The 26093-nt window shown below is 48.2% G+C and overlaps 1 protein-coding gene across 2 annotated transcripts; it reads right to left on the bottom strand.

The window, feature by feature from the left end:
* Positions 1-483: 483 nt before the first annotated feature.
* On the bottom strand, positions 484-24474 carry CEP41 (centrosomal protein 41). 2 transcript variants are annotated; one of them, XM_075925239.1, is made up of 11 exons: positions 24389-24474; positions 21749-21812; positions 17737-17784; positions 12014-12075; positions 10542-10611; positions 9601-9745; positions 7550-7707; positions 7058-7125; positions 5559-5673; positions 2690-2905; positions 484-690 (listed from the first exon to the last, which is right to left on the bottom strand). In XM_075925239.1, exons 1-11 carry the CDS (start codon positions 24419-24421, stop codon positions 545-547), a joined length of 1125 nt encoding a protein of 374 aa, XP_075781354.1. In that variant the 5' UTR covers positions 24422-24474; the 3' UTR covers positions 484-544. The 2 variants fall into 2 exon arrangements, with proteins under 2 accessions (XP_075781354.1, XP_014427621.3); XM_014572135.3 differs by lacking the exon at positions 24389-24474 and adding an exon at positions 22439-22489.
* Positions 24475-26093: the final 1619 nt, after the last annotated feature.

The raw sequence follows: 26093 nt of genomic DNA, 5'->3' as shown, positions 1-26093 counted from the left end.
TTTGCAAATTGTACTAGTGATACACGGACACCGCTGCATTCAACGTCATCCCGCGTGTTCTTTACACGAATGCCCTCAGGATCGTTAAAAAAGGCGGTTCTGGCGTCTTACTCACTTGTCACCCGTTTTGTCAGGCTCCATTTCTGTAATTCAATGAGGCCTCAGAACTTGTGTTTCTAGACAGCGGCTGGTCTATTCATCTTTCCGGTTCTCAGGTGCCAGCCCAGTTCTGCATTACTTCCCCCAAGGGGAATACATGCTAAGAACACAGTTTGCACTGGTGGTTTTTAAAGTTACAGATTTCAGGGACCAACATCTGTGGATTGGGGGCGTGGGGGAAACATTATCCCCTTAGGGTCAGTCTTAGAAAGTGAAACCTCTACTGAATGACAGCCATCTTGGCGGCCCGACCCCACCCGCTTGCCGGGGAGACCGCTGGTTTAGATTTCCTCTTTGCAGCGTCCTAAAGTGACAAACAGGATGTACGGATCAGGGGGTCCCAGAACTGGGACGTTCATTTATTCCACCCACAGAGACAGCGTCTTTACTTCCATGGCTTGTTCTGGAGGCTGCTGCTGCTGAAGGAGCGGGCGGCGAGGGAGCCAGCCGGGCTGGCGGTAGGGAGGTTCTGGCTGCTCCTTACAGCCATCACCTTAGAGTCACGGCCCGAGGAAGCCCGGCTGAGACGGCCTGTGGAAGGACGACAGGAAGCCAAGTCACTTTGTGCTGAACAGACACTCGGCCCGGAGGGGGTGTCTCCCTTGGCTGATGGCAGGGGTGGGGCTGACGTGAGAGGCCGGGGTGCAGATGCAATCCTGCCCTGTTGTTTTTCACTGTGTCCAGACAGGTAGACCCAGCCCAGGTACCTAACATCCCTTCATGTTCCCTCAATGAGCCAGGTGCATGCTGGGCCCAGAGGGTGTGTCTACACTGCAGTCAGACACCCGCGGCTGGCCATGCCAGCGGCCTCAGGCTCGCCAGGCTGTTTAGCTGCAGCATAGATATCCCAGTTTGGCTGGAGCCGGGGCTCAAGGGCCCTGAGACGTTGGAGGGTCGCACAGGCTAGCTGCTGGCTTCTAACTGCAGTGTAGCCATCCCTGGAGAGGCAGGCTGTGTGGAGTGTGCAAGCCTAGTGTGGTGAGAGCTGAACCGGTCACAGCAGCACCACAGCCAAAGCCAGAGTTAAGGCCACCTGCCGGCACTCGGGAAGGAGACGGGATGGGAAATATTTTGCTCAGAAGGTGCGAGGTGGCTCGGCGGGCTTGGCCATGCTTGCTCCCACCCACGCAGCCTGTGCCTGGCTCATCACCTTCCCAGCCAATCCCGCTCACATCATTCGGGGGCTGCTAAGGCCTTCGCTGTGTCCCCTCAGTACTACACTTCGGATACCGTTGGAAGGGTTAATCCTCTGACATTCAGCGGGCTGGGGATGCTCCCTGCGGAGTGCAGACAGCAATGCCCATCACTGACCTACAGCGACACGCACCTTACACTAGTGCAGCAAGAGGCTGGAGAAGAAGGGAGATAGAAGGGTTCTAGTGAAAGGCCCAATGAACTGGAAAAGTCTGAATGTCGTCATAAGGGTTCCCAGGTAGCTACAAACGGATTTATGGGGCAGTACTACTAATGGGAGCTCCTGCACCCAATGACAACTGGGGGGAGGGGCTGACGGACTTTTGAGACACGTGAGTTTATCATCTTTAGCCAGACACTCATGAAATAGCTGTAAAGAAAATGTTCAATTCAGATCTTGTCGACTAACACGGGACATTCAGAAACTAGAAGGATGGACCGGGGGTTGGCACATGCCTGTTACAAGGCTTCATTCCCATTTGAATGGCTCTTTCACAGGTTGGATGTGCTGCTACTAGCTCCAGCCGGCTTTCTCCCTTTTGCGTTAATTAGATCCTCTCTGGAGGAAGCAGAGCCACAGAACAGGGATAGAAAGAGGCAGGTGGGTGGAATTAACCCCTAGCGGTGCCCCAAATTTTCAGGAGCCCTATGCAGCTGCACATTCTGCTTATGGGTAAGGACAGCCCTGGTCACAAAACAAGATTGAACCTCTCTATTCTGGAACCTTCAGGACCTGACCGGTTTGAAAACAGAGAATTTTCTGGACCATGGGAGGTCAATATTGCCTAGCAGCATGACCGACACTTTCACTGCGTACTGGGCTGTTAGAGAACATTTAGGGTTAATCGGAGCTAAACAGCACAGAACACCGAGAGCCAGGACTGGCGGCTGTGAACAAATTTTATGGGCCTGCAGGAAACTTGGCCACACCCATGAAAAGTGGCCATCCGGCGAACTAAACTCATTCTGGACGACGGAAGTTTCCAGACCAGGGAGTTCTGGACTAGAGAGGTTCAATCTGTACTATGATGTATGGCACAGGGCTGCCAGTCCACTGGTCCCTGGATTATCCTAAAGTCCTCACTTAGACAAAGCCTCCATTGTCTTCACTGGGAGTTCTGGTGCTCTATAAATTCACACAAGAAAAGGGGGTCAGCATGATACACGAGGGCCTAGGTTCTAGCCTGTGTACTCTGGTCAGTGTGAAAAAAGCACTTCCTTTTCCCAGAGATCTAGTTATAAAAATGGAGCTGTAGCCAGCTCCGGGGAAGCCTACAGGAGTTTTGCAGGCACAGGGACTACAGGAGCAGTCCCACTGTTTGCCATGGGGTCTTACTGGCAGTATCTGAGGGGATCTGTTCCTCTTCCAGGTAGTATTCTATCTTTTGTAGATCTTCTGCAGTAAATCTCCATTTATTCTCAGCACGTGTGGGTGTCCCTCGGGGGGTTGCTCTTTTCCTTGCCGATCCAGGGTAAGTTGCCAACTGGCAAGACATTGGGAATGAGCCAGTGACTAGTCCTTCAGGGATCTTCTGGGCAAGGACTTTCAGGCCTAGAAACAATATAGAACATACGGTTAGTTAGAGGACTGGTTAGTCTTAAGTGAACTTTCATCTTTTGATCAGAAGTGATAGGAGAAGAGCTACTGATAGTACTGCCTTAGGACTATGGGCTGAGGTTTCAGGAGACGCCGATACAGAGATCCCTCTTCTTAACTTCTGGGGCACTGACACCAGATTCCGAGAGCTCCCTCGACTGCTATAGGTTGCTGTGGAAGTTGTAGAGGTTCAGCACCTTGCAGGATTAGCTCCTAGACTTTGCTCTTGGAAGCAGCACGTCTCATGAAAGCAGCTGGTAGATCCAGGCTCTCAAAAGGGCCTGGGAGATTGCAGCAGACTTAGGAAATAGAAATATATAGAGCAAAGTGTAAAAAGGAAAATAAAAGTCTAAGTATTCCCCTAAAAGGGAAGGTTATCTCATGGATTGAGAACTGGTTAAAAGACAGGAAACAAAGGGTAGGAATAAATGGTAAATTTTCAGTATGGAGAGCGATAACTAGTGGTGTCCTCCAATGGTCCATACGGGGACCAATCCTATTCAACATATTTATAAATTATCTGGAGAAAGGGGTCAACAGTGAGGTGGCAAAGTTTGCAGATGACACCAAACTGTAGATAGTTAAGACCAAAGCAGACTGAAGAGCTTCAAATGGATCTCACAAAACTAGGTGATAGGGCAACGAAATGGCAATGAAACTTAATGTTGATAAATGAAAAGTAATGCACATTAGAAAAAATAATCCCAACTATACATACAATATGATGGGGACTAATTTAGCTGTAACCACTCAAGAAAGAGATCTTGGAGTCATTGTGAATAGTTCTCTGAGAATATCCACTCAATGTGCAGTATTAGGTCAAAAAAGGAAACAATGTTAGAAATCACTAAAAAAGGATAAAGAATAAGTCAGAAAATATCTTATTGTCTCTATAAAAAAAAAAACCATGATACGCCCACATCTTGAATACTGCGTGCAGATGTAGTCGCCTCAACTTTAAAAAAAAAAAAAAAAAAAAAGGTTTTTTGGCATTGGAAAAAGTTCAAAAAAGGGCAACAGCAACAACAACAAAAAAGAGAGATTTGGAACGGGTCCCATATGAAGAGAGATTAAATAGACTGGGACTTTTCATCTTTGAAAAGAGGAGACAAACGGGGGATATGATAGAGGTCTATAAAATCATAACAGGTATGTAGAAAGTGAATAAGGAAAAGTATTTACTTGTTCCCTAGTTCTTACTAGGGGTCACCAAATGAAATTAATAGATAGCAGGTTTAAAACAAACAAAAGGAAGTATTTCTTCACGTGGCGCATAGTCAACCTGTGGAACTCCTTGCTAGAGGATGTTGTGAAAACCGGGACTTTAACAGGTTTCAAAAAAGAACTAGATAAACTCATGGAGAATAGGTCCATCAATACTTCTTAGTCAGGATGGGTAGGAATGGGGTCCCTAGCCTCTGTTTGTCAGAGGCTGGGAGTGGGTGACAGGGGAGGGATCACTGGATGATTCCCTGTTCTGTTCACTCCCTCTGGGGCACCTGGCATTGGCCACTGTCAGAAGACAGGACACTGGGCTGGATGGACCTTTGGTCTGACCCAAGGTACATCTAGACTAAGTTCTTCTTTCGAAAGGAGATATGCAAATTTGGTGCTAATTTGCATATCTTCCAATCACTTTTTCAAAAGTGTTTTTTTCAAAAGTGAAAGTAGATTAGACAAGGTTTTTTCCAAAAGAACCCTGTACACCTCATTTTTTAAGGAAGAAGTGTTCTTTTGAAAAAGGGAGCTTCTTTTGGGGGGGAAAAAACTCGTCTAAACAGCTTTCACTTTTGGCAAAAAACGCTTTTGAAAAATCGATTAGAAGAAGATATGCAAATTCGGCATTGAATTTGCATATCTCCTTTCAAAAAAGGACATAGTCTAGATGTACCCCTAGAGTGGCCACTCTTATATTTCTCCACCACCTTATCATACACACATAGGGGATGTTAATAGAGCTACAAGAGCCAACTTCCGCCAGGATTCCCAGGTCCCAACATGATGGGCTCTTTAGACTTGCTTAGAGCACACAGAGGCTATGTGTCCCAGGTGGAATCTATTTACATAGTGTGGAAAGTGTAAGTCATGGAAATCAGGAAGTGGGGTGGATTTGACACCAACCTTTCACCGCTGGTGGCTTGAGTTAAAGAGCTACCTATTTCGGGCAAGTGAAAACAAGTTGCATGATCACATTTGATCTCCCCCCAACGACACCAAAGTTAGCGAAGATTTCCCCCATTCAGACTTTAGCACCAGTGGTGCTAGCCATGGCAAGAGCAAGAACACGGGAGGAGCATTTGGTATAAATCAGATATTGGCTTTAAAAAAAGAAATCCTAGGTTCTCTTGACCCGCTGTGAGCAGGGCTGATGTCCCAGTGTTAAGAACGTTGAGTGGTGGGAGCATTCTTTAAAATCTCGAAGATACTGGCCAAGGTGAAGCTAAACGATGGGCTACCCTCCTGGAACGGCTAGGGCTCTGTTGCCCAGGATGGTAACACGCAGAGTGGTGTGTTTAGCTCTGTCCCTGTCTCCCATGCAAGTCTCTCCCCCAACTCTCACTTGAAGCCGAGTCCCCCACAGTCATGACACCAAAGGAAAGCTCCTCACCTCCGGATAACATGAATAAGTTCTCAAAACCTCTCTCGCACATGGTCGTGGCGGCCTGGCCAGCTAGCCGCTCGTCCTCATCATACAGGATGATAATCTTCCCAGAAGCGTTTTTCTGATGGGCAGGGATGTTAAAGAGCCACCATTTTTTTTTAAATTCAACTTTTAACCTGAATTCGATGGCTGATGGCGTCTTCTTCCCGCTACATAAGGGATCGGGACAAGCAGACACAACTAGAAGGCAGCCAAGAGTTAGGTTTGAGGACCTGACTTGCTGTCTATTTATTAAGCTCGACTGCTTCCCCCACCCCCGTTAAGTCCAGTTTTGCAAGTGACTGGGACTCCTAGACAGTCAGGACAGGTAAAAACCTCTCTCATATTCCGGGGCTCAAGCCCTGTGAGGAATCCTAGGGTCGCAGGCCTAGTCTACACTACAAAGCTACGTTGCTGAGAGGTGTAAAGTCAACTCAACAGCCAGTGTAGACAGCGCAAGGTCAACAGAAGCCCAGCCGCTGTCCCTTGTGGAGCTGGATTACCGTCCTCCTTGTTGGCATTGACACACGGTAGCACTGTGTGGGTCAACAAGCCCACCAATGTTAAGTCCAGAAAGGACCATCGGATCACTCAGTCGGACCTCCTGTATATCACAGGCCACCGCCACCATCCAGCCCGTCACACCCAGACCAACAACTAGAGTTACCCTCAAGTACTACAGCCTTCCAGAGACTAAACCATTGCGTGTCATCGGCAGCATAGAGGAGGGACTGAGGTGCTCCAAGGCCTCTGCAGTGGCCCACACCCCATGCTGCAGAAGAAGACAAAAACCCTCAAGGTCCTTGCCGGTATGACCAGGGCCACCATTCTTCCGCTGGTTGTGTAGAAACACAGGCGCTGACAGGAAGGAGTGATTCTACACAGCCATCCCTTCCCCCTCAGGGGCGTGGAAGTCAATAGACTGGGAGGTGGCCCACCAAACCCTAAACTTTCCAGAGGAAGAAGCCAATGGGCAACAGGTGTTAGTCACTGGATGATTCCCTGTTCTATTCATTCACTCAGGGTGCACCTGGCATTGGCCACTGTTGGCAGACAGGACACTGGGCTAGATGGACCTTTTGTCTGACCCAATATGGCCGCTTTTATGCTCTTTGTTTAACGCCTCAGCCCAAGAGTATGGTACCTCACCCTTGGGTGTCGCATAAAAGCCTTCGTCCACACACCAGCACAAAAGGGTCTAATCCTGAGAAGCGCAGAGACTCACTGTAGCCCATGGCTTTGCAAACGACAAGTGCGGAGCACCCCTCTCTGACAGCAGTTCCACACAGTTCTGACATCCGGTGATCCCTGTCTACCCAGGAGGACCCCCTCATGATCTGCTGACGTCACAAACTGCCATGGACTTCATGGGAGAAGCAGCTGGCTCTGCTCACTCCGGGCAGAAGGCACAGAGTTTCTCTGCCAAGTCCTTGGCTCTCTAGAGCAGCATGTGTTCAAAAGGATACATATTCCAGAATGCTATTCGTATAAGGGTTCATGGTTCTGGACAGCGTGGCGATGGGGTAGGAATAAGCTGCGGAGACAAGAGAGGCATGGGTTAGGGAATGAACTGCTACCAAACATCCCAATTCAGTGACCTGGCGGGGACCTGTCAGAGCACAGAAGGCAGATTTCAAGGCACAGTTACCACACCCTGATCTCGGCTCTCAACACTCCACAGACCGACCTCCCCAGCGAAAGGACAGGGTCAGGACTGGGCTCCGCTATCAGGGAACACAGGCTGAGTATCAATCAGCTGACAGCCGCTCTTTGCTCTCCCTTGTATGCTCCCAGCCCCAGCTGGCCAGGCAGGGCTCTGCATGGGAATTTCCAGACTCCAGAGCGAAAGAACGTTGCTTCTGCTGCATCCTTTGGAGGGCAAGAAGCGCTGAATGAATCAGACAGACAGCTGACACGGACCAAGGCTCAGGAAATCCTGTGGCGGCCGCCTCCCTTACCTCCGACGATATGACACTGGTCATAGGCATCTCGATCTCGTACGTCAAGCAGCAGGAACGGGCAGTCCGGATAGGGCTGGTCTTTCACGTTTTCATTAGCATCGGGTTTCTTCCGCAGGCTTTTGTCTATGTCTAGCTCCCCTACGCCGCTGATCACACTGCAAAAGGAAAGAGAGCAGAGTCTGACGCACACTCTCCTTCTGTGAGCACTTCGGCTCAGCTGTACTAAAGACCAGGGTGTTTTTCAGTTGCTTCCTGAGCCATTTAAAGCCCAACATGACCAATTACCACCTAAGATGACTGAAAAGAATATCGCCACTTTTCTTCCAAATGCATTAAGTCAAATGAACCAGCTAGAGATTGGATCTTTGGATTTTTCCTTAACATTTCTTCTTAAAGTGCTTCTTACATTTATTTTCATAGGGGCTGCGTTCCCGCAGGCCCAGAGTCGGGTTTGGGAGTACTCAGTACCGCTAAAACACAAGAAGGGTTTCGGAACGATTGTGCCGAGGGAAGAACGGTTGAAAGTTCTAGTACATCTATAGGGTACCAAAAATGGAGACCTCGGTAGTTTGTTCACAGTCCGTCCCAGCTGCACGCTGCACAGATTGTGCACGCCATCACTAAGCTGGAGACGAGATGCTCAAGTGTGGCGATCGATATCAGGGGATGGGAAAGATACAGTCTATGGGTTGGATTCGGCCTGCCAAGCCTTTGGATCCAGCCAATTCCACTGAGACCCTGAGACAGGCACCTGCTGAGCTGCTGGCCGGGTGCTGCCTAACGCCTCCCGGCTAGAGCCTGCCTCTGGTATCCCATTCCCTCCCGTACCCCATTTCCCTGCCCCAGGCCACAATTCCTTCCCAGACTCTGCACCACCTCTTCCGGTCTCCCCCAGGCCAGAATCCTCTCCTGCACCCATATCCTCTCCCCAACCCAGCACCCCCTGCTGCCCCTAATCTCCTGCCCCAGGTCACCACCTAAACCCTCTGCACCCTCACCCCCGGGTCACAACTCCCTTCCAGACCCTGCACCCCTTCCTGCACCGCTCCTCGAGGTCAGAAGCCTCTTCTGCACCCATATCACCTCCCTGACTCTGCACCTCAGTCTCCTGCCCCAGGGCACAACCCCCTCCTTCATCCAGACACCTTGTCAGACCCCACACCCTCTACTGCACCCTAATTCCCTACCCCGAGCTCCCTTCTGCACCCTCTTCATAGAAAAGTACGGCCCTTGACCATTTACTAAAAAAAATCTTTGAGTAGCTCCTCCCCCCAATCAAAAATTATTGCCCTGTGTGGTGATCACACCCCTGGACTGTCCATGGGTCTATCCAGGCAACCTACTGGAGATGCTCTGGTTATCAAAGTACACAAGGTACCAGCCTGACAATCCTGAAAATCAAATCCTCCATTAACCCAGAGAGGTACAGCCGTGTGGGTAGTGGTGGCACCAGATTCCACCTACTTCTTTTTAATGCACCTTTGATGTCCCTGGAAGGGACCATGTCGAGCAAAGCAGAGAGCTGTTTCCACGGTCCGATCATTGGCCCCTCCATTCAGCCATCAACGTTCGTTTCCATTTGGTGGTGGCACATTGGGATGCACATTTGTGAATGGGAGGATTTGGACGGAGTCACATGCTCTCCTATCAGGTCGGTCCCTGGACAGCTGTCCATTAGACCGTAATTGTTCCAGTTACAACCAGCCAGGCCAGGTTTCCAAGCAGAAAAGCTCTGCCTCCTACTCCAACCCTGTGGCATTTGGGTTTCTAACTCCAAACTTGGGGACATTTTGTGATGACCAAAAGGGTAACAATGAATTATTTGCAAACAAACACTCCTGGCAAAAGATGGGGTCTGCGTCACCTGAGATCTCCTTGAGATTAACTGTTAATTGATGACAGGTGCATGAAAGACTGAACGGGAAACGTAGCATAGAGACCTCTGGAAGGGACAGGTATAGTACACTACAGTTGGAGGGGAGGGGAGAACTGGAGAAATATAGCAGGTGGGGAAGGAAAGCTGTCCTGTGTGCATTGCTCTCAGGTACCTCTGCAGAGTAGACCGATACGATTCCCCGGCCCCCGTGTTGTTTATGAACAGGACCGGACTGGGTGGTTTCTCAGTGGGGCTTCCTTTCCCATTAGTCCCAACGGTGAGTTCAGCATCAGTCTCTAAAACAGCAGCATCGCCATCTACAAGATAATGGAAGCGTGAGTTGCTTGTGGATGGATCACTCACTTATTTATTTGTAAATGCAAAGATCAAACTCCGTTCTTAGAAGTGTGTGTTCTGCAGGAGTCCGTGCGTGTTATTAATCGGACGTAGAAGACGCTGCGCTCTCTCCAAAGAGCCGAGAGTGTCATTAAGAAACACAAAGCCGAATCGAGGCAATAGATGGGTCTGGATCAAACCCCATTTCTCAACATGGCAGAATTCTGGGCAACTGAACACAGATCTGGAGTTTTATAATTAATACTTCCTCTAGGGAATGAGCCAAACCAAACCCAGGAGCCAGACATCTCAGAACAGTGCAGTGAGCATATCATAGAATATCTTACTGCCCCTGTATAAAACTGTCTTATTTTCTATCCCTTTCTTAATAATTCCTAGGATCCTATTTGCCTTTTTGACACTCAATAGAAACTACTGGGCATATCAACCAAACACATTCAGAGAATTAGGATTAGAAAAATAGGGCCAGCCCTTTAATCTTTGTAAAAGAGGCCACGGGATCATTAATGGCTCAGATCCGTTAATGGACCAGATCCAAACCTGCTGAGCTTAATAAGCTCATAGTCCAAGGTGAAACAGCTCTGGGCTACAAACTGAACCGGTTTTCTCTCCAATCAGACAATATTCAGCAAGCTGTCAAGTGAGTTTACTAGCAGGATGTTTTCTAAGATGCTAAGCTCCAGACTCAGAGGACACGGCTCATGGTCAAACCCTGGGAAGCAGCCCAACCCAAGTGCCCTTCGTAACGATCATTACCTTCCAGCTTTTGGATCTCTTCCGCTGACACTTCTAATGTTTCATCAGAGAGAGAAGCAACCTGGATGACCTGTAGGAAACAATAATAAACCTGGAACAAGAGTCTTGCTGGAACCCAACTCTCCCTCAACCTGCTGAAGACGATGGAATGAACCTTATATAAGGTTTCCAGGACAGGACCTCTACTAAAAGCAAAGTTACATTCTACTTTAGGAAGGAGAGAGGAAGGAGTCGCTTCCCTTTCAGGTTTTAACTAGTTACCTTGGCCCAGCGCAGACCTCCCATGCTCTTGGCCTTCTGTATTTTCTAATTACGCTTTGTTTCACTTTTTAATATTTTGCTTTATTTGGTATGTTGTATTTTTTCTACAAAGTAACACACAAAAACCCGTTCACATAATGACCATCCCACTGTTAAGAATTATTATTCAACTGAACACTGCCTGCAGTGACTGTTTGTTTAAAAATCACGATTTAATCATATTCAAATGATATTTTATACAGCCCCCTTTATTAGGGAATCTCTAATAGGGATGTTAAGTAACGGTTAACTGGCTAATTGAGTAGTCCATGGAATTTCCATCAACCACCTCGATTAGTCGATATGGGGGAAGGGGCATCGCTACTGCTGCTGAGGCTCTGCATTTTAAATATAAATGTAGTAAGAGCCATTGTGGGGTTAGCTCCTGGGGGTGGCCCAAGCCAGGAGGGATAGCTCAGTGGTTTGAGCATTGGCCTACTAAACCCAGGGTTGTGAGTTCAATCCTTGCAAAGGCCATTTAGGAATTTGGGGCAAATATTTGTCAGGGATGGTACTTGGGCCTGCTATGAAGGCAGGGGACTGGACTTGATGACCTTTCAAGGTCCCTTCCAGTTCTAGGAGATAGGCAATCTCCATTAATTTAGGACTGGCACGAGCCAGGATGGCTGCTGCTCTGCCTTCCCTACACCACAGAGATGGTACTGAGGAGAACTGGCTTTTAAGTTGGCTCCCCACAACACCAACTCCTGCCCCTGATACAGAGGGAGCAGGGGCAGGGGGAGGGGGAGTGAGTACTCGAGTAGTGACTTGACTACTCGCTTACATCCCTAATCTCTAAGCACCTTCCTAAGGCTGCCTTATTATTACAACTTCATTTTACAGATGGTTAGAACTGAGCGTATTTGAAGCGTTCACTAATTCGGAATCCCCACCTTAAAACATCCAAGCACTGACAACTCTGTTTCCACGGACTTCAGTGGCAGCAAAGGGTGCTCAAAATTATGGCCTAAAAGTGATTTACTTCATATAAAAAACCAAGTGTGTATGGGGGGGGGGGGGGGGGGGGGGAGGGGAGGGGAGAGAATGGCAACAGTCTGTTAGCCAGAAAAAGCTTCATGTGCAGCAAACACACCACAATAAAGGGGGATGATAACAAGACCCGCATCACAAACAGGTAATTTTCAGAAGCCAGCTGGAAGAGTTGTACGTACCAGCTGGGCAAAAGTAGTCACTTTCAGCCTCTTGAAGAGTTCATCTTTTTTGTATCTGTAATCTTTAAGGAAAAAAAAGTGTGAGAATTTTCCCACAGCGTCTAAACTGTGATGATTAGCAAGAACCATTATCAGAGCATCTAACCTGCAAAGACTAGAATTTCTGGGTGACAGGCTGCTGTAACTGATGGGAGTCAGAATAAACTTGACAGTCCCAAAAGAATTTACACCTATGACAGATACTGTCCTAATACACACTTCCCGAGGGAGGCTTGGTTGAGTTATTTCCACTACCCCAGAGCAGCAAAAGTTCTTAAATTCAGCACTCTTCGGATAGATAGGACACTACCCCAGTCAGACTTCTCCCCCCCAAGCTCCCTTAACTTTCGTGTGCTAATCTCCCCAGCTATTTTGCTTCAAACCTACTGTTGCTACAAAGCCTCTTAAGTCCCAGACGAGGTCCCTATGACCTGAATTTTTATCCCATGCATTGTTTGTCGCAAGAGAGAGATCAGAAGTATTCTGACTGCAAATAGGTCTGAGTTTAAGAAAGTAATAATTTGCAAGTGAATGGTTAAAATGCTTCCAGTCTTCCTACTTAATTTTAAATAGAAGCCAAATCTAGGAGCCCATTGATTATATCTGTATGAGCATCTACATGAGAGAAGTGTGATTCTCACAAGGCACTAGAGTACAAGCAAGTGAACATTGTACGGTTCTGATGTGGACACCGCATTCAGGGCTGGAACCGTTGTTCCCACAAAGATATTGGACTCACTGTACGTAAGCACTAGAGAGGCAGTCAAACCGCAACAAAAGGAATCAGAGGGACTGAGCTACGAAGAAAGATTAACAGAGCTAACTATAGATCATCTGGCTAAGGGGCACCACACCAGATGGACAGATCTTTGAGACGAGTCCTCACCAAGGAGAGGAGGAATTCTTTAGTGTGATACAAGAGAAACTGGGGGGTGAAGGTAAGAAAGGAAAATGTAAGATGAGTATCAGGAAAAACTTCTTGCTGTGAATCTGTTAGGATGTGAAACTCTCCCAGGTGAAGCTGTCAAAGCCTCATTCCTTGGGGTATTTAAATTAAGACAGGAGAGAGCACTGGAGACTTTCCCGTAAGGAACAACCACCCTACAGTGGCAGGGGGGATGCACTGGACAGATACCCTACTACGCCTGTACCATCTCTAGGATCTGCTATTGTTACACAGGATTCTGCACTCAGAACTCATGTTTCTTTCCCACAGCCACCCTCTGTGGCTCGTAGTCTGGCAAGAAAACCACATCAGAGCCAATCATCCCTCCGTCCCTTTACTTCTTCCCCATCACAGTCGGGGAATGATCGTCAGAAAAATGTTAATAATTTTAAGAACAGATCCCAGAAAGCTCACACCAGTTGGGGACTGATAACGGACGGCAGACCCTTTATCAAATCCAGGCTGGTAGGGACTTAGGAGTAAGCCATCGGTTGAGTAATCCATTTATGTGAAGAAGTTTGCTGGGTCTCAAGCCAGATCCCACCAGACAACAACAACAACAAAAAAACACCAAGAGAATTAGTTCTACAGGCTGAACCTCTCTAGCTCGGCAACATCTGTGATCTGGCATGATTTTAATTACCCAGATGTCCACTTATCATGGGTGTGGCCAAGTTTCTCAGTCCCATAAAGTTTGTTTATAGCTACCAGTCCTGGCTCTCCATGTTCTGTGCTGTTATTTAGCTCTCATTTACCCCTAAATCTCTTCTAAGAGCCCCACAAGCAGTGGAAGTGTTGGTAGTGCTGCTAGACAATACTGACCTCCGAGGTTCAGCAAATTCTCTGGTTCGGCACCAGTTAGATCCCAAAGGTGCCAGACTAGCGAGATTTAACTTATAGTCAGTTCTCTTGCTAACAGACTAAGTTGGCAATGGAGACTGAACTCCCTGCATAATCCACATATCCGGGTTACATATGGAGATGGGAGTGAGGGAAGCCTTGCATAGCCAGTGTCTCTAGTTATTCTGTTGCCAAGCAAAACTTTGGTCTCCGGTACCTTTCAGCCTGACAGTCACATGACAGACCCCATGAGCTTTCACATACGCAGTTTAAAACTCTCTATCACCACTGTTCGCTTAAAACACCTGCTTCCGGGAAAGAGATTTGGCTGGCCATTTCCATTCCCGTACAGCTGGCAGAGTCCACAACTTCAGCATCCTGCCCTACCCAGGATCTGTGAGAACATGGGGAATAATTACAAGGTGCTAACTGCTCCATGCAGGTCTGTGCCAACGTGGAGCAGAAAAACAAAACAAAACAAAAAAACCCACCCTCTTACAAAGGTGACCATAGGGTCCATTAACATGTCTTCAAAACCTTGGCTTTACAGTTCTTCTGTGAAAGATCGGCACAGAAGTCAAATCCTGCACATAAGCTCCCGTAGACGCATGAAAGATTAAGAATGACTCTTGTGAAATTGTAACCTGTGGTTCCAACAGGACTAGACATTTCAAGCCTTATGCTTAGACCATTAAGCCACCTCCGGCATTTTGATTATTAGCCAGTCTCTCAAAATCCAGTATCACTCACAACTAATAGAAACATTGTTCTTCTGAACAGCCTACTTCTCTTGCCTGATGCAACACATCTCAGCCCTCCCTAGTGTTAATGTAATTTGTCTCCCCAAGCAAGGCTCTGAGATGGCACCTGAGATTCAGTTGTCTTGATGAAAGATGCAAAGATATCAAAGTTCAATTATAGTGTAAGAAAAAGGTTTTGACGACTTACGTATCCGAGCCAATGGATCCTTATCTTTTGTATTCTAATGACTAATAATGAAACATTGCAACTACTCGATGGTGTTTAACCTTCTTCACACTAGGTTTATTTATACAAAAAGCAGCGGTCACAAGCCTTTATGACTTAGTTCTACCCCTCAGCAGTTAGAATTCCTGTGTGAGCACAGAGGGCTATCGCTTTTACCGAATCTGTATTTGAATTGGAGCACCATAAGAAAGCTCAGGAAAATGCTGATTCTCATTGCAATATCAAACCACGTACCTGGTTCTGTCTTGGAAGATCCATTTGGATTTTCTGACATTATGAATTAAGGATCTGGAATTCAACTGTAACTGTCCTACTAAAGATTTACAAAGCCCAGTTTCCTTGGGTTTCAGCAATGAGAGAAGCAATATGTATTTAAGAATGGATGAGATCTTGCAGCAACTTCTCTCAACCCTCTGCTCCAAAGGACTAAAAATCAGCTCTCTTATTAGTTTTGATCCCCCAGTTGGTTTACAATATTGAGTCTTATTCTCTCAAGTTACACAAGGGACAGAGAATTGACTGTACTAGGCAGCGAATGTTTGTCCAACTGGTGTCATCTATCCATGAGAAATCAAGGGGAAAAAATAGTTTCTAAATTGCCCAGGAACACAAGGTACCCATTCAGCACAAATGTGAGGAGAAAACCTCTACTGTGCTCTAGAACTGGGATTTAAACAAGAAGCCTTCAGCTCAAAAGGAAATTAGATACACAGCAGAGTTTAAAACTGAAGGCAGCAACACAACAAGATTTGTGGGACAGATAACCACTGCACTGCCACTGCTTTTTACATTCTGAAATCTCAGTCAATTGATCAACAACAGATATCATGAAACAAGATACTTTTCCTTTTTGCTTTACCACAAGACTCACAACTAAAAACACAGCTGAGGGAGCATAAAGCAAAAGAACATTTTTTTACCAACTCAGCCACAAACACTTTTCTATTTCAGATACGTGATCTCTCTTGTAATTTGAACTCTCTGATGTTGAAGGGACAGCATAAAATAGTGAAAAGCACCTGAAAATAGGCATACAAAATCCTAATCACCGGAGCATTTTGGAATGTTTTCTTCATCTCTCAATAAAAGCAGAGTTCTAGGGATTTAAATAATTTTTCTGCCTTCCCATGCACTAAACCAGTGCTAGTGACTAGTTTAGTTTCACAAGCAAAAGTGAGTGAAATGCAATAGAAAGACACTAAATGGAAAGGGGTAAGTTAGACTTTCATCAGCCTCAATATCTAAAGAGTTTAAATATGCTGGGACAAATCCACCCCATCATACCTCTACTGACTCCTGTGGGATTACACAGGGAGGAACATGGCTCGTTTATACTTTAAAAAAGTGTCCCATTAAAAGTCTAACTATATCAGAAACAAGGCCTCAGGTTTAAGCAGCCAACAAGCTGAAGTAGAAGCAAAAGCCATTTAACTCTAAAGATAGTATAGATAGTAGAGGGAGCGCTTTTAGTTATGCCATTTACAATCGGCTTAGGTTCACTATTTTTAGCATAAGTGTGTCCTACCACTCCTACAGAACAGTTTGTCTATCATCCCTAATGCTTCCTCTATTGGAAAGAAGCTCATTGGCAGACCTGGCCAAGTGATTCGGGGGCTGGAGTACATGACCTATGAGGAAATGCTGAAGGATTTGGGCTTATTTAGTGTACACTAGAAAAGAGGGAGGGGGAATTTGAGAGCAGCCTTCAACTACCTGAAGGAAGGTTCCAAAGAGGATGGAGAGGCTGTTTTGAGTGGTGACCGATGGCAGAACAAGGCGCAATGGTCTTAAGTTGCAGTGGAGGTGGTCAATGTTGGATATTAGGAAAAGCTATTTCCCTAGGATTTTCAGAGGGGCAGTGGTGTTAGTCTGTTATCTGAAAAAAACACCTTACGAAACAGTGAGTAGTCCTGCAGCACCTTAGAGACTAACAAAAAAAATGTAAATGGTATCATGAGCTTTCATGTGCTTTCATGTGCCCATGACAGCTCATGATACCATCTACATTTTTTTTGTTAGTCTCTAACCTGTGTGCAAGACTACTTGCTGTTTTGCAAGTATTTCCCTAGGAGGATGGGGAAGCACTGGTCTGGGTTCCCTAGGGAGGTGATGGAATCTCCATCCCTAGGGGTTTTTAAGTCCTGGCTTAACAGAGCCCTGGCTGGGATGATTGAGCTGAAATTGGTCCTGCTTTGGGCAGGGGGTTGGACTCGATGGCCTCCTGAGGTCTCTTCCAACCCTATGATTTTATGATTCTAAGTCTGTGTGAGCTCACGTTCCAGTGGCTGTGGTGTATAAATAATTCAGAAAAGGAAGAGGAGAAGATCAGAGAAGGAATTACTTAATTGCCAAGATTCTGCAGAAGGCAAGAGTAAGCCAACATATAGCCTAAAAGCAGTAGTTTGGGCTTAAATAACACCTGCCCTTTTAAGACTGACTGACCAGGGTGGCTTTAGGATTAAATTTAGGCAACTGTCAAGAGACTGCATCCCCAAGCTGGTCGTGAACTGATCTTCTCCATCATCAGAAGTTTTTGTATGTGGTCCCTCTCTCCCAGAATACATCCTCGTTTCTCCTCGGTAACATGATATGCACCAGGCATTCCCCAGTTTCTGGAGGAGCTCCAAGATCTCTCTCCACTGGTGTCTGATTTAAAAGCATAACTGTCGAGGATGTGGGCAGTCACAGTGGGGAATTACAAGTGCTCACTGCAGAAACAGGACAGACACCGCAAAGAGATTATGATTCATTAGTTCTGCACCACACCCTCTGCACGCTTGTTGCTCCTCGTTCTTGGGAGCTATGCCCAAATCCCTTGAGCGGATTATTTCCAAACTGAAGGCGCAAGAATTCAAACTCCTTTCAACAACCCCCCTTAGAGTTACCCCCCCACTCCCCATCCATTACTCACTTCTCTTGATCTCTTCCAATTTCTCAATGTATTTGGTCAGGCTGTTTCCTACAACAGAGAACAAAAACGTTGCAACAGATTCTTTTTATACAGTGAGTGTTCAGCACATGAACGCTTGCCTTAATAGCACTTCTAAGGGGAGAAGACTGGATTCTACCAGCCTGACAATGCTGGGAGAAGCAATGCTTGCTCCAGGCTCCCCCTTTACCATGATAATGAGTCCACGCAATGGCAAAAGCAACAAGGAAGGAGTTTCTCTTCTTAATAACCATCGCTCATGATGGGGAGCGGGGGGAGCGGAGGTTAGCTGAACAGCCAGGTCAGAGAGAACAGCCTCAGGCAAGCAGCCATGCAATGGGCACTGCTCAAGAGGTCCAAGCCTGTAAATACTTGGGAGAGAAAGGCTTTAGGAGGATCAGTGGGTAGTTAGGATTTACAAGCTATGTAGTAAGCCAGTGAGCATTCCACTTAGTTTATTAGCAGGATTTGCAGTCAAGTGATACAAAGACATCCACAGTCTGCAAAACAAAACAAAAAAAAACCCCAAACCAGCAGCATACTTGAAAGTGCTGAGGGCCTGTTTGCAGGCTACTGGCTCCACCCAGAATTTCCCCACCCATTAAACACGTGTGGTTTGCAGAATGGAGAACCATCCTCCAAAAGGATGTTATTTTGGACCTCTACAATGTGATTAGCGGAAGGGACTGGGAGTCAGCATTCTGGAGTTCTATTCCTGGCTCTGTCCTTTTCTTTCATGATTCCTATAATAAAGGGGCAACGATGCAGAGTAACTTTTTGACTTCCAGAGTTACTCTTGATTTACACCAGTGTAATGGATCAGAATTTCCCCCAATCCTACTTACTCCTACCTCCCAGAGGGACTGAAGCTTAGTTGGTTTTGTTCAGTAGTCAAAGCCTGCTAAGCACTACCATGATCTACAGAGTTTATAATAAATGTCTAAAGTGTGTGGAAGTACAGTCACCGTTTATACCAGGTCATATCCACCAGAGGACCGGTCTCCACTTAAAACACAGGCAGTGTGAAAAGTTCCCACTCCCTGAGAGACCTAGTTGAGGGGGTGGATTAACTACAGCAATAGCAACCCCTTTCCGTTGCCATAGCAAGTGCTATAGCTGGGCTGTGTAGCAGCTGCAATGTAGACACAGCCAAAACCTGAGGGCGGGTCTACTCGACAATGTTAGGCTGGCTTAACTATATTGCTCAGGCCTATGAAAAATGTTGTGCCGTGTGCAACATTCACTGAGCCAGCCAAAGCTGAGGTGTAGGAGTTGTTAGGCCAATGGAAGAATTCTTCCACTGCTATTGCCCCTCAGAGAGGTAGATTTACTAGTGACAGAAGAATTCCCAACTATATGGCAGTGCTACCGCAGTGCTTAGCATTTCTAGCATAGACATATCCGGAGATGGAAAAGGAACCTCTGAAGGGTAAGCAATATAGTTCTGGTTCCATAATAAGCAATGTATCTTGGCTGCTGTATTTTAGATTCCCTCAGTGGAGTGAAAGGAAGACTACTGATACTATATATATATTTGTTAGTCTCTAAGGTGCCACGGGGCTACTCGTTGTTTTTAAAGATACAGATTAACACGGCGACCCCTCTGGGACATGACTGTTGCAAATGCCCTGTTAAGCAAGCAATTAAGATACAAATAGGGACTTAGGTGAGAACAGACTCAAAAAGGAGATGACTTCTAATAGTACCTGGAGGTTCCGATGGGGGATTTGAGATAACAGAGATGAAGGAAAAGAATTGGATGAGGAGGTTAGATTTTTAAATTGGCTCCTAAGATAAGGTCTGAGATGGGCTAAAAAGGTAGATCGAGAGGGTGCTCGTACTTAAGTCAAACAGTTCAGTCTCTGGTGCATTTTTAACAGGGATTAGTGTGTGGTCAAGAAGAGACTGTGAAATTTGGTTCCTTTTAACCCAGGAAAATCTGAAGAAACTGAAAACCCATCCCCTTAACCCAGCATTCGGTTAATTCTTTACCTGCCTTCTGTTTGTTTCTTACACTGTATGAACATAAGATCAGCTATATTGGGTCAGACCAAAGGTCCATCTAGCCCAGTGTCCTGTCTTCCAACAGCGGGCAATACCAGATGCCCCAGAGGGAGTGAACAGAACAGGGAATCATCAAGTGATCTCTCCCCTGTCATCCATTTCCAGCCCCTGATAAACAGAGGCTTTAATCATTTCAAGTATTTTATACCCATTTGAGGGAGGTGCATTTGGGAGCATCTGCCATAGAAACAACTTCCAATAACATTCATAATGGGATAAAATAAGAGAACCAAGGTTAGATTCTTGAGAATCCAGAGGAGATAGACAGTTCCTTAAATGTCTATTAGCCAAATTGATTAGGGATGCAATCTCCTGTTCTGAGTGTCCGTAAACTTCTGAATGCCAGATGCTGGGACTGGATGGATCAGCTCATGACTGCTCTGTTCTGTTAATTCCCTTTGAAGCATCTGGTATTTGCCACTGTTGGAAAGCAGGATATTGGGCTAGATGGATTATTGGTCTGATCCAGCACTGCCATTTTTATGTTCTTATGAAGGGGAAAATGAAAAGCTAGAACACAGGACTCAGGAGATCTAGGTTTTAGTCCCAGCTCCGCTTCCAATTCACTGTGACCTAACTGCTCTGTGCCTTGGTTTCCCCAAAAAACATAAAATGGGAATATTTGTGCACCTACCACCCTGGGAGAGCCATGATGATCAATGTTTGGGCAGCAGTTTCAGGATGTAAATAGCTAAAGATTACATAGGACCAACACTTCTATAGTCAGTCACATGGTAACTCATCCCATGCACGCCCCCAACCACAGCTGTACATTTACTTAAGAAGATACCACTGTGTTCTGACCTGCTGGTCTAACACATTCCATACACAGAACTTCCCCAAAATAAAGCCTATTCATATGTACATTTGCATTATGAATTTTAAAGAACCATCACACAATAGGCAGAGCCTGGCTATTAAATGACTGCTAAGATAGAGAAGAGGGTAACAAAAAAACAAGGCAAGAAAATAACTTAGGATGGTCCAATGGGGCATAACTAGTTGTAGTGGAATGAAAATGAGGCCACATGTATACTTACCTGAAAGTTCAAGTTAAGATACACAACTCCAGCTACGTTAATTGAATAGCTGGAGTCAATCTTTTGAGCCAACTTCACAGCAGGAACGTGCAAACGCTCCTGTCGACTTCCCTTACTCTTTGTGAAGTAAGGAGTACCGGGCGTCCTCCGCATTCGATTTAGTGGGTCTTTACTAGACCCGCTAAATTGAACACCAGAAGATTGACAGCCAGTGTCAATCTACTCACTAGTATAAATGTGGCCTGATGCAGCAAAAGTTTAGGTTGTATAATCAGGGAAAAAATTTAACAGGCACCTATTAGCTGGTAGCATGATCTACAAGAGAAGCCTCTTGTTAGTCTTTAAAGTGCTACATAGTCCTGTATTTTGTCTCATTATTTAAGACATTGTAAAAATCTCATTAGACAAGTCACATGAAACACACAAATAATTCTGTGTTAATAAGGAAAAGGATAGGGAAATAGAAAGGGGAAATGTAACAGGTGCCTTTAAAGCACTAGTTTTATTTTCAAATCACACATAAAATAGCTGCTAAACAAAAGGAATACACTAGAAAAGTCAGGCTCATGAATTTTAATGAGCATTGTTACATCAGAGGTCTGACATCAGACAGTTGAGAGGTGTCAATTATGACCACAGATTTGAAGTTACTTCAGTGCACATTTTAAATAACTGGCTGAACACAGGCAGGTAGAATAACGTAATGCACTCTGGTACAAAAAACAAGGAGTCCGGTGACACTTTAGAGACTAACAATTTTATTATAACAACATTTATTTTAAATAAAATTATAAGTCTTTAAGTTGCCACCGGACTCCTTGTTGTTTACACTCTGATACAGTTTGACACCTGATTAACTGATTCTTACACAAAATGTTGTTTCCACTTACCTGTGTCAAGGCGAGATTTTATGTGTTGATATTTAGGATTCTGTGGAATTCTTTTGGTCAAACACTGTTTAGGGGGAGAGAGAGAAAAAAAAAAAGACAGATCATTATGTAGCCATGCATTGAATGCAGGTGCCGCAGTCCCATAATGAGACTCTTCAATGAATCTCTCTAGTAGAGGCCTAAATATCTATAGAAAAGAGACAGGTATAGGGCCGACATCTCCTGTACAGATAGCAATAACAGAGAAAAGCAGGACTTGTTTTAAATGGCCTCTGTACCTCAATCAGCAGGCAGATTTATTTGATTGAGAAACAGTCCAAGGCCCCCGCAGGGCCAGATTAAGTCTTCTGGGGACCTACACTCCGGGGTGGGGCCAAAAATGAGGGATTCTGAATGCAGGAGAAAGCTGCAGGTTGTGGCAGGAAGGTGGGTGCAGGAGGGAGTGAGGGCTCTGACTGGGGGTGCATGCTCTGGGGTGGGGTTGGGGAGGAGGTGTTTGAGGTGCAGGAAGGGTTCCAGGCTACAGCCAAGGGATTTGGATCAGGACAGGAAGATGGGGTGGGGTGAGGGATCTGGTGCAGGAGGGGTCTCAGGAGTGGGACAGGAGGTTGGAGTTTACCTAGTGCAGCTTCCCTTTGGGGAGGGAGGAAAGCAGGTGGTTCAGCACAGCCCACAATAACCTGTGCTCACCTGTAAGCAACACTCCCTGCAGCTCCCGTTGGTCATGATTCCTGGCCAATAGGAGCTGCGGTGAGGATGGAGCCTGCAGGCGAGGGCAGCGCAGAGACAGAGCTTCCCCTGGCATTCGTGGTGATGCAGCTCCATCCCACTGTGGGGACAGTAGCACATAGAGCTGCCTACCCCCCAGCCAAGCAGGGTTGGGTAACATACAGCGGCTGCAACCCAGGGCCCCGAGCTAAGGAGAGATCCCAAAAAATGTAGCCTTTTTTGCAGCTTGAAAGCTTTTTTCTGGGGCCCCCTTAGCCCAAGGCCCTTGGCTGCAGTCCCTAAACCCCTTTCTTAATCTGGCCCTGAGGTCCTGGTCTCAACTTCTATTTCAGGATCCTTCCCCTCCATATAATTTCAAAATCTCAAAGCTGAATTTCTCCCCCTCACTCCTGCAGAGAGATGGCACAGGGTTCTTAGGGGACTCTCCCTCCAACTTCTACCCCACCCCCAATCCTTAGGCTGGCAATTTTAATCTCCCTCTTCCCAGAAACCTCTACCGCCTTCTCTAGGGACCCCTGGGATTCCTACCTGAGCCTGCTGGCACCTCTATAGACCCTCCTCCAGCACCACCCCCTTGACAGCTGCCCCTCCCATGGGCTGCATTTCTCACCCCCTCCAGGATCATCCAGTATAAAACCCAGGCCCAGTGCCGAGATTTGAGGGATTGTTCCCTCCTCCGGCATCAGATTAATTTCTCACCCACCCAGCATCATCCAGTGCCCCTCAAAGGAGACACCCCCCCACCCCGCCATGGGCTTCATTTCTCACTCACTCCCTGCAGGATTGTCCAGCTCCACTTCCTTCATCCCCCTACAATCCTGCCCTCCCCCCACTCGCCCCAATGGTCCAGCCCCACCCCCCATCCTCCCCTCCCCCCACTCGCCCCAACGGTCCAGCCCCACCCCCCATCCTGCCCTCCCCCCACTCGCCCCAACGGTCCAGCCCCACCCCGCCATCCTGCCCTCCCCCCACTCGCCCCAACGGTCCAGCCCCACCCCGCCATCCTGCCCTCCCCCCACTCGCCCCAACGGTCCAGCCCCACCCCGCCATCCTGCCCTCCCCCCACTCGCCCCAACGGTCCAGCCCCACCCCCCATCCTGCCCTCCCCCCACTCGCCCCAACGGTCCAGCCCCACCCCCCATCCTCCCCTCCCCCCACTTGCCCCAACGGTCCAACCTCACCCCCCATCCTCCCCTCCCCCCAACGGTCCAGCCCCACCCCCCATCCTCCCCTCCCCCCACTCGCCCCAACGGTCCAGCCCCTCCCCCCATCCTCCCCTCCCCCCACTCGCCCCAACGGTCCAGCCCCTCCCCCCATCCTCCCCTCCCCCCACTCGCCCCAACGGTCCAGCCCGACCCTCCATCCTGCCCTCCCCCCACTCGCCCCAACGGTCCAGCCCCACCCCCCATCCTGCCCTCCCCCCACTCGCCCCAACGGTCCAGCCCGACCCTCCATCCTGCCCTCCCCCCACTCGCCCCAACGGTCCAGCCCCACCCCCCATCCTGCCCTCCCCCCACTCGCCCCAACGGTCCAGCCCCACCCCCATCCTCCCCTCCCCCCACTCGCCCCAACGGTCCAGCCCCACCCCCCATCCTCCCCTCCCCCCACTCGCCCCAACGGTCCAGCCCCACCCCCCATCCTGCCCTCCCCCCACTCGCCCCAACGGTCCAGCCCCACCCCCCATCCTGCCCTCCCCCCACTCGCCCCAACGGTCCAGCCCCACCCCCCATCCTGCCCTCCCCCCACTCGCCCCAACGGTCCAGCCCCACCCCCATCCTCCCCTCCCCCCACTCGCCCCAACGGTCCAGCCCCACCCCCATCCTCCCCTCCCCCCACTCGCCCCAACGGTCCAGCCCCCCCATCCTCCCCTCCCCCCACTCGCCCCAACGGTCCAGCCCCTCCCGCTCTCACCTCCGGGTCCCCGATCCGCCTCCTTCCCGACATTTTTTCAAACTGGCAGCTGAGCGGTGACACCAGCCCCGCCCCCTCCGTCTAGAGCGAGCCCCGGCAGCAAGCCGCCCGCCCATTGGTCGGCCGCCGGGCCCCGAGCCAATCACGCGTCCCCTTGCTCCGGGCAGCGGGAGGCGGGGCCCGGCACGCGCGGACCGCGATCAATGGTAACCCGGCAACGCGGGACGCCACCGCCGGCCGCATTGTCCCGCGGGGCTGGCGCGCGCCAAGGCGGGCGGGCGTCTCGCGCCGCAGCCGAGGCGCCCGAGGAACCCCGCCCCCTCCGCCAGCGGCTGGCTCCTGCCGGATTGCAACCTCCCCCGCTGCAAACCCGCCTGCCCTGTAGGGGCTGCTCCCCCCCACTGCAAATGCATGTCCCTGGGGCTGTTCTCTGACATTCCCCCCATTGCATACCCGCCTCCCCCCATTGCAAATGCATCTCCGTGGGGCTGTTCTCTGACATTCCCCCCATTGCAGACCCACCTCCCCCCATTGCAAATGCATGTCCCTGGGGCTGTTCTCTGACATTCCCCCCATTGCAGACTTGCCTCCCCCCATTGCAAATGCATCTCCTTGGGGCTGATACCTAACATTCCCCCCATTGCAGACCTGCCTCCCCGCATTGCAAACCCCCCATTGCAAGTGCATCTCCCTGGGGCTGTTCTCTGACATTCCCCCCATTGCAGACCTGCCTCCCCTCATTGCAAATGCATCTCCCTGGGGCTGTTACTTAACATTCCCCCCCCCCACTGCAAACCCCCCATTGCAAATGCATCTCCCTGGGGCTGTTCTCTGACATTCCCACCATTGCACACCCGCCTCCCCCATTAATACTGGAGTCTGCCCTGCTCCACCCATTGCAAACCTCGTAGACTCATAGACTTTAAGGTCAGAAGGGACCATTATGATCATCTAGTCTGACCCCCTGCGCAGTGCAGGCCAGAAAATCTCACCCATCCCTCCTAAAATAATCCTCTCACCTATATCTCAGATATTGAAGCCCTCAAATACTTTAAAGACCCCAAGATGCAGAGAATCCTCCAGCTGTGATCTGTACCCCATGCTACAGAGGAAGGCGAAAAACCTCCAGGGCCTCTGCCAATCTACCCTGGAGGAAAATTCCTTCCCGACCCCAAATATGGCGATCAGCTAAACCCTGAGCATGTGGGCAAGACTCATCAGCCAGACACCCAGAAAATTCTCTATAGTAACTCCTATCATCCCTCCATTGACCTATTTCCCACTGATAATGAATGGTCAATTAGTTACCAAGATCATGTTATCTCATCAAACCATCCCCTTCATAAACCCATCTAGTTTAATCTTGAAACCAGATAGATCTTTTGCCCCCACTACTTCCCTTGGAAGGCCGTTCCAGAACCTCACTCCTCTAATGGTTAGAAACCTTCGTCTAATCTCAAGTCTAAACTTCCTACTAGCCAGCTTATATCCATTTGTTCTTGTGTCCACATTGGTATTAAACTTAAATAATTCCTCTCCCTCCCTGGTATTTATCCCTCTAATATATTTAAAAAGTGCAATCATGTCCCCCCTCAGCCTTTTTTTGGTTAAAGTAAACAAGCCAAGCTCCTTGAGTCTCCCCTCATAAGACAGGTTTTCCATTCCTCGGATCACCCTAGTGGCCCTTCTTTGTACCTGTTCCAGT

The sequence above is a fragment of the Pelodiscus sinensis genome, chromosome 1, assembly GCF_049634645.1.
Source record: "Pelodiscus sinensis isolate JC-2024 chromosome 1, ASM4963464v1, whole genome shotgun sequence".
Classification (NCBI taxonomy): domain Eukaryota; kingdom Metazoa; phylum Chordata; order Testudines; family Trionychidae; genus Pelodiscus; species Pelodiscus sinensis.
This window is presented reverse-complemented; position numbering and strand designations above follow the sequence as displayed.

Bases quoted from the DNA above. Each gene is read 5' to 3' on its own strand.
- CEP41 (XM_014572135.3), bottom strand. From the start codon at position 22,474: ATGACCAACGGGAGCTGCAGGGAGTGTTGCTTACAG. The intron at 21,813-22,438 runs GTGAGCACAGGT...CCCCCTAAACAG, and splicing joins GCAGGGAGTGTTGCTTACAG to TGTTTGACCAAAAGAATTCC. The intron at 2,906-5,558 runs GTGAGGAGCTTT...TATTGTTTCTAG, and splicing joins CTTATTCATGTTATCCGGAG to GCCTGAAAGTCCTTGCCCAG.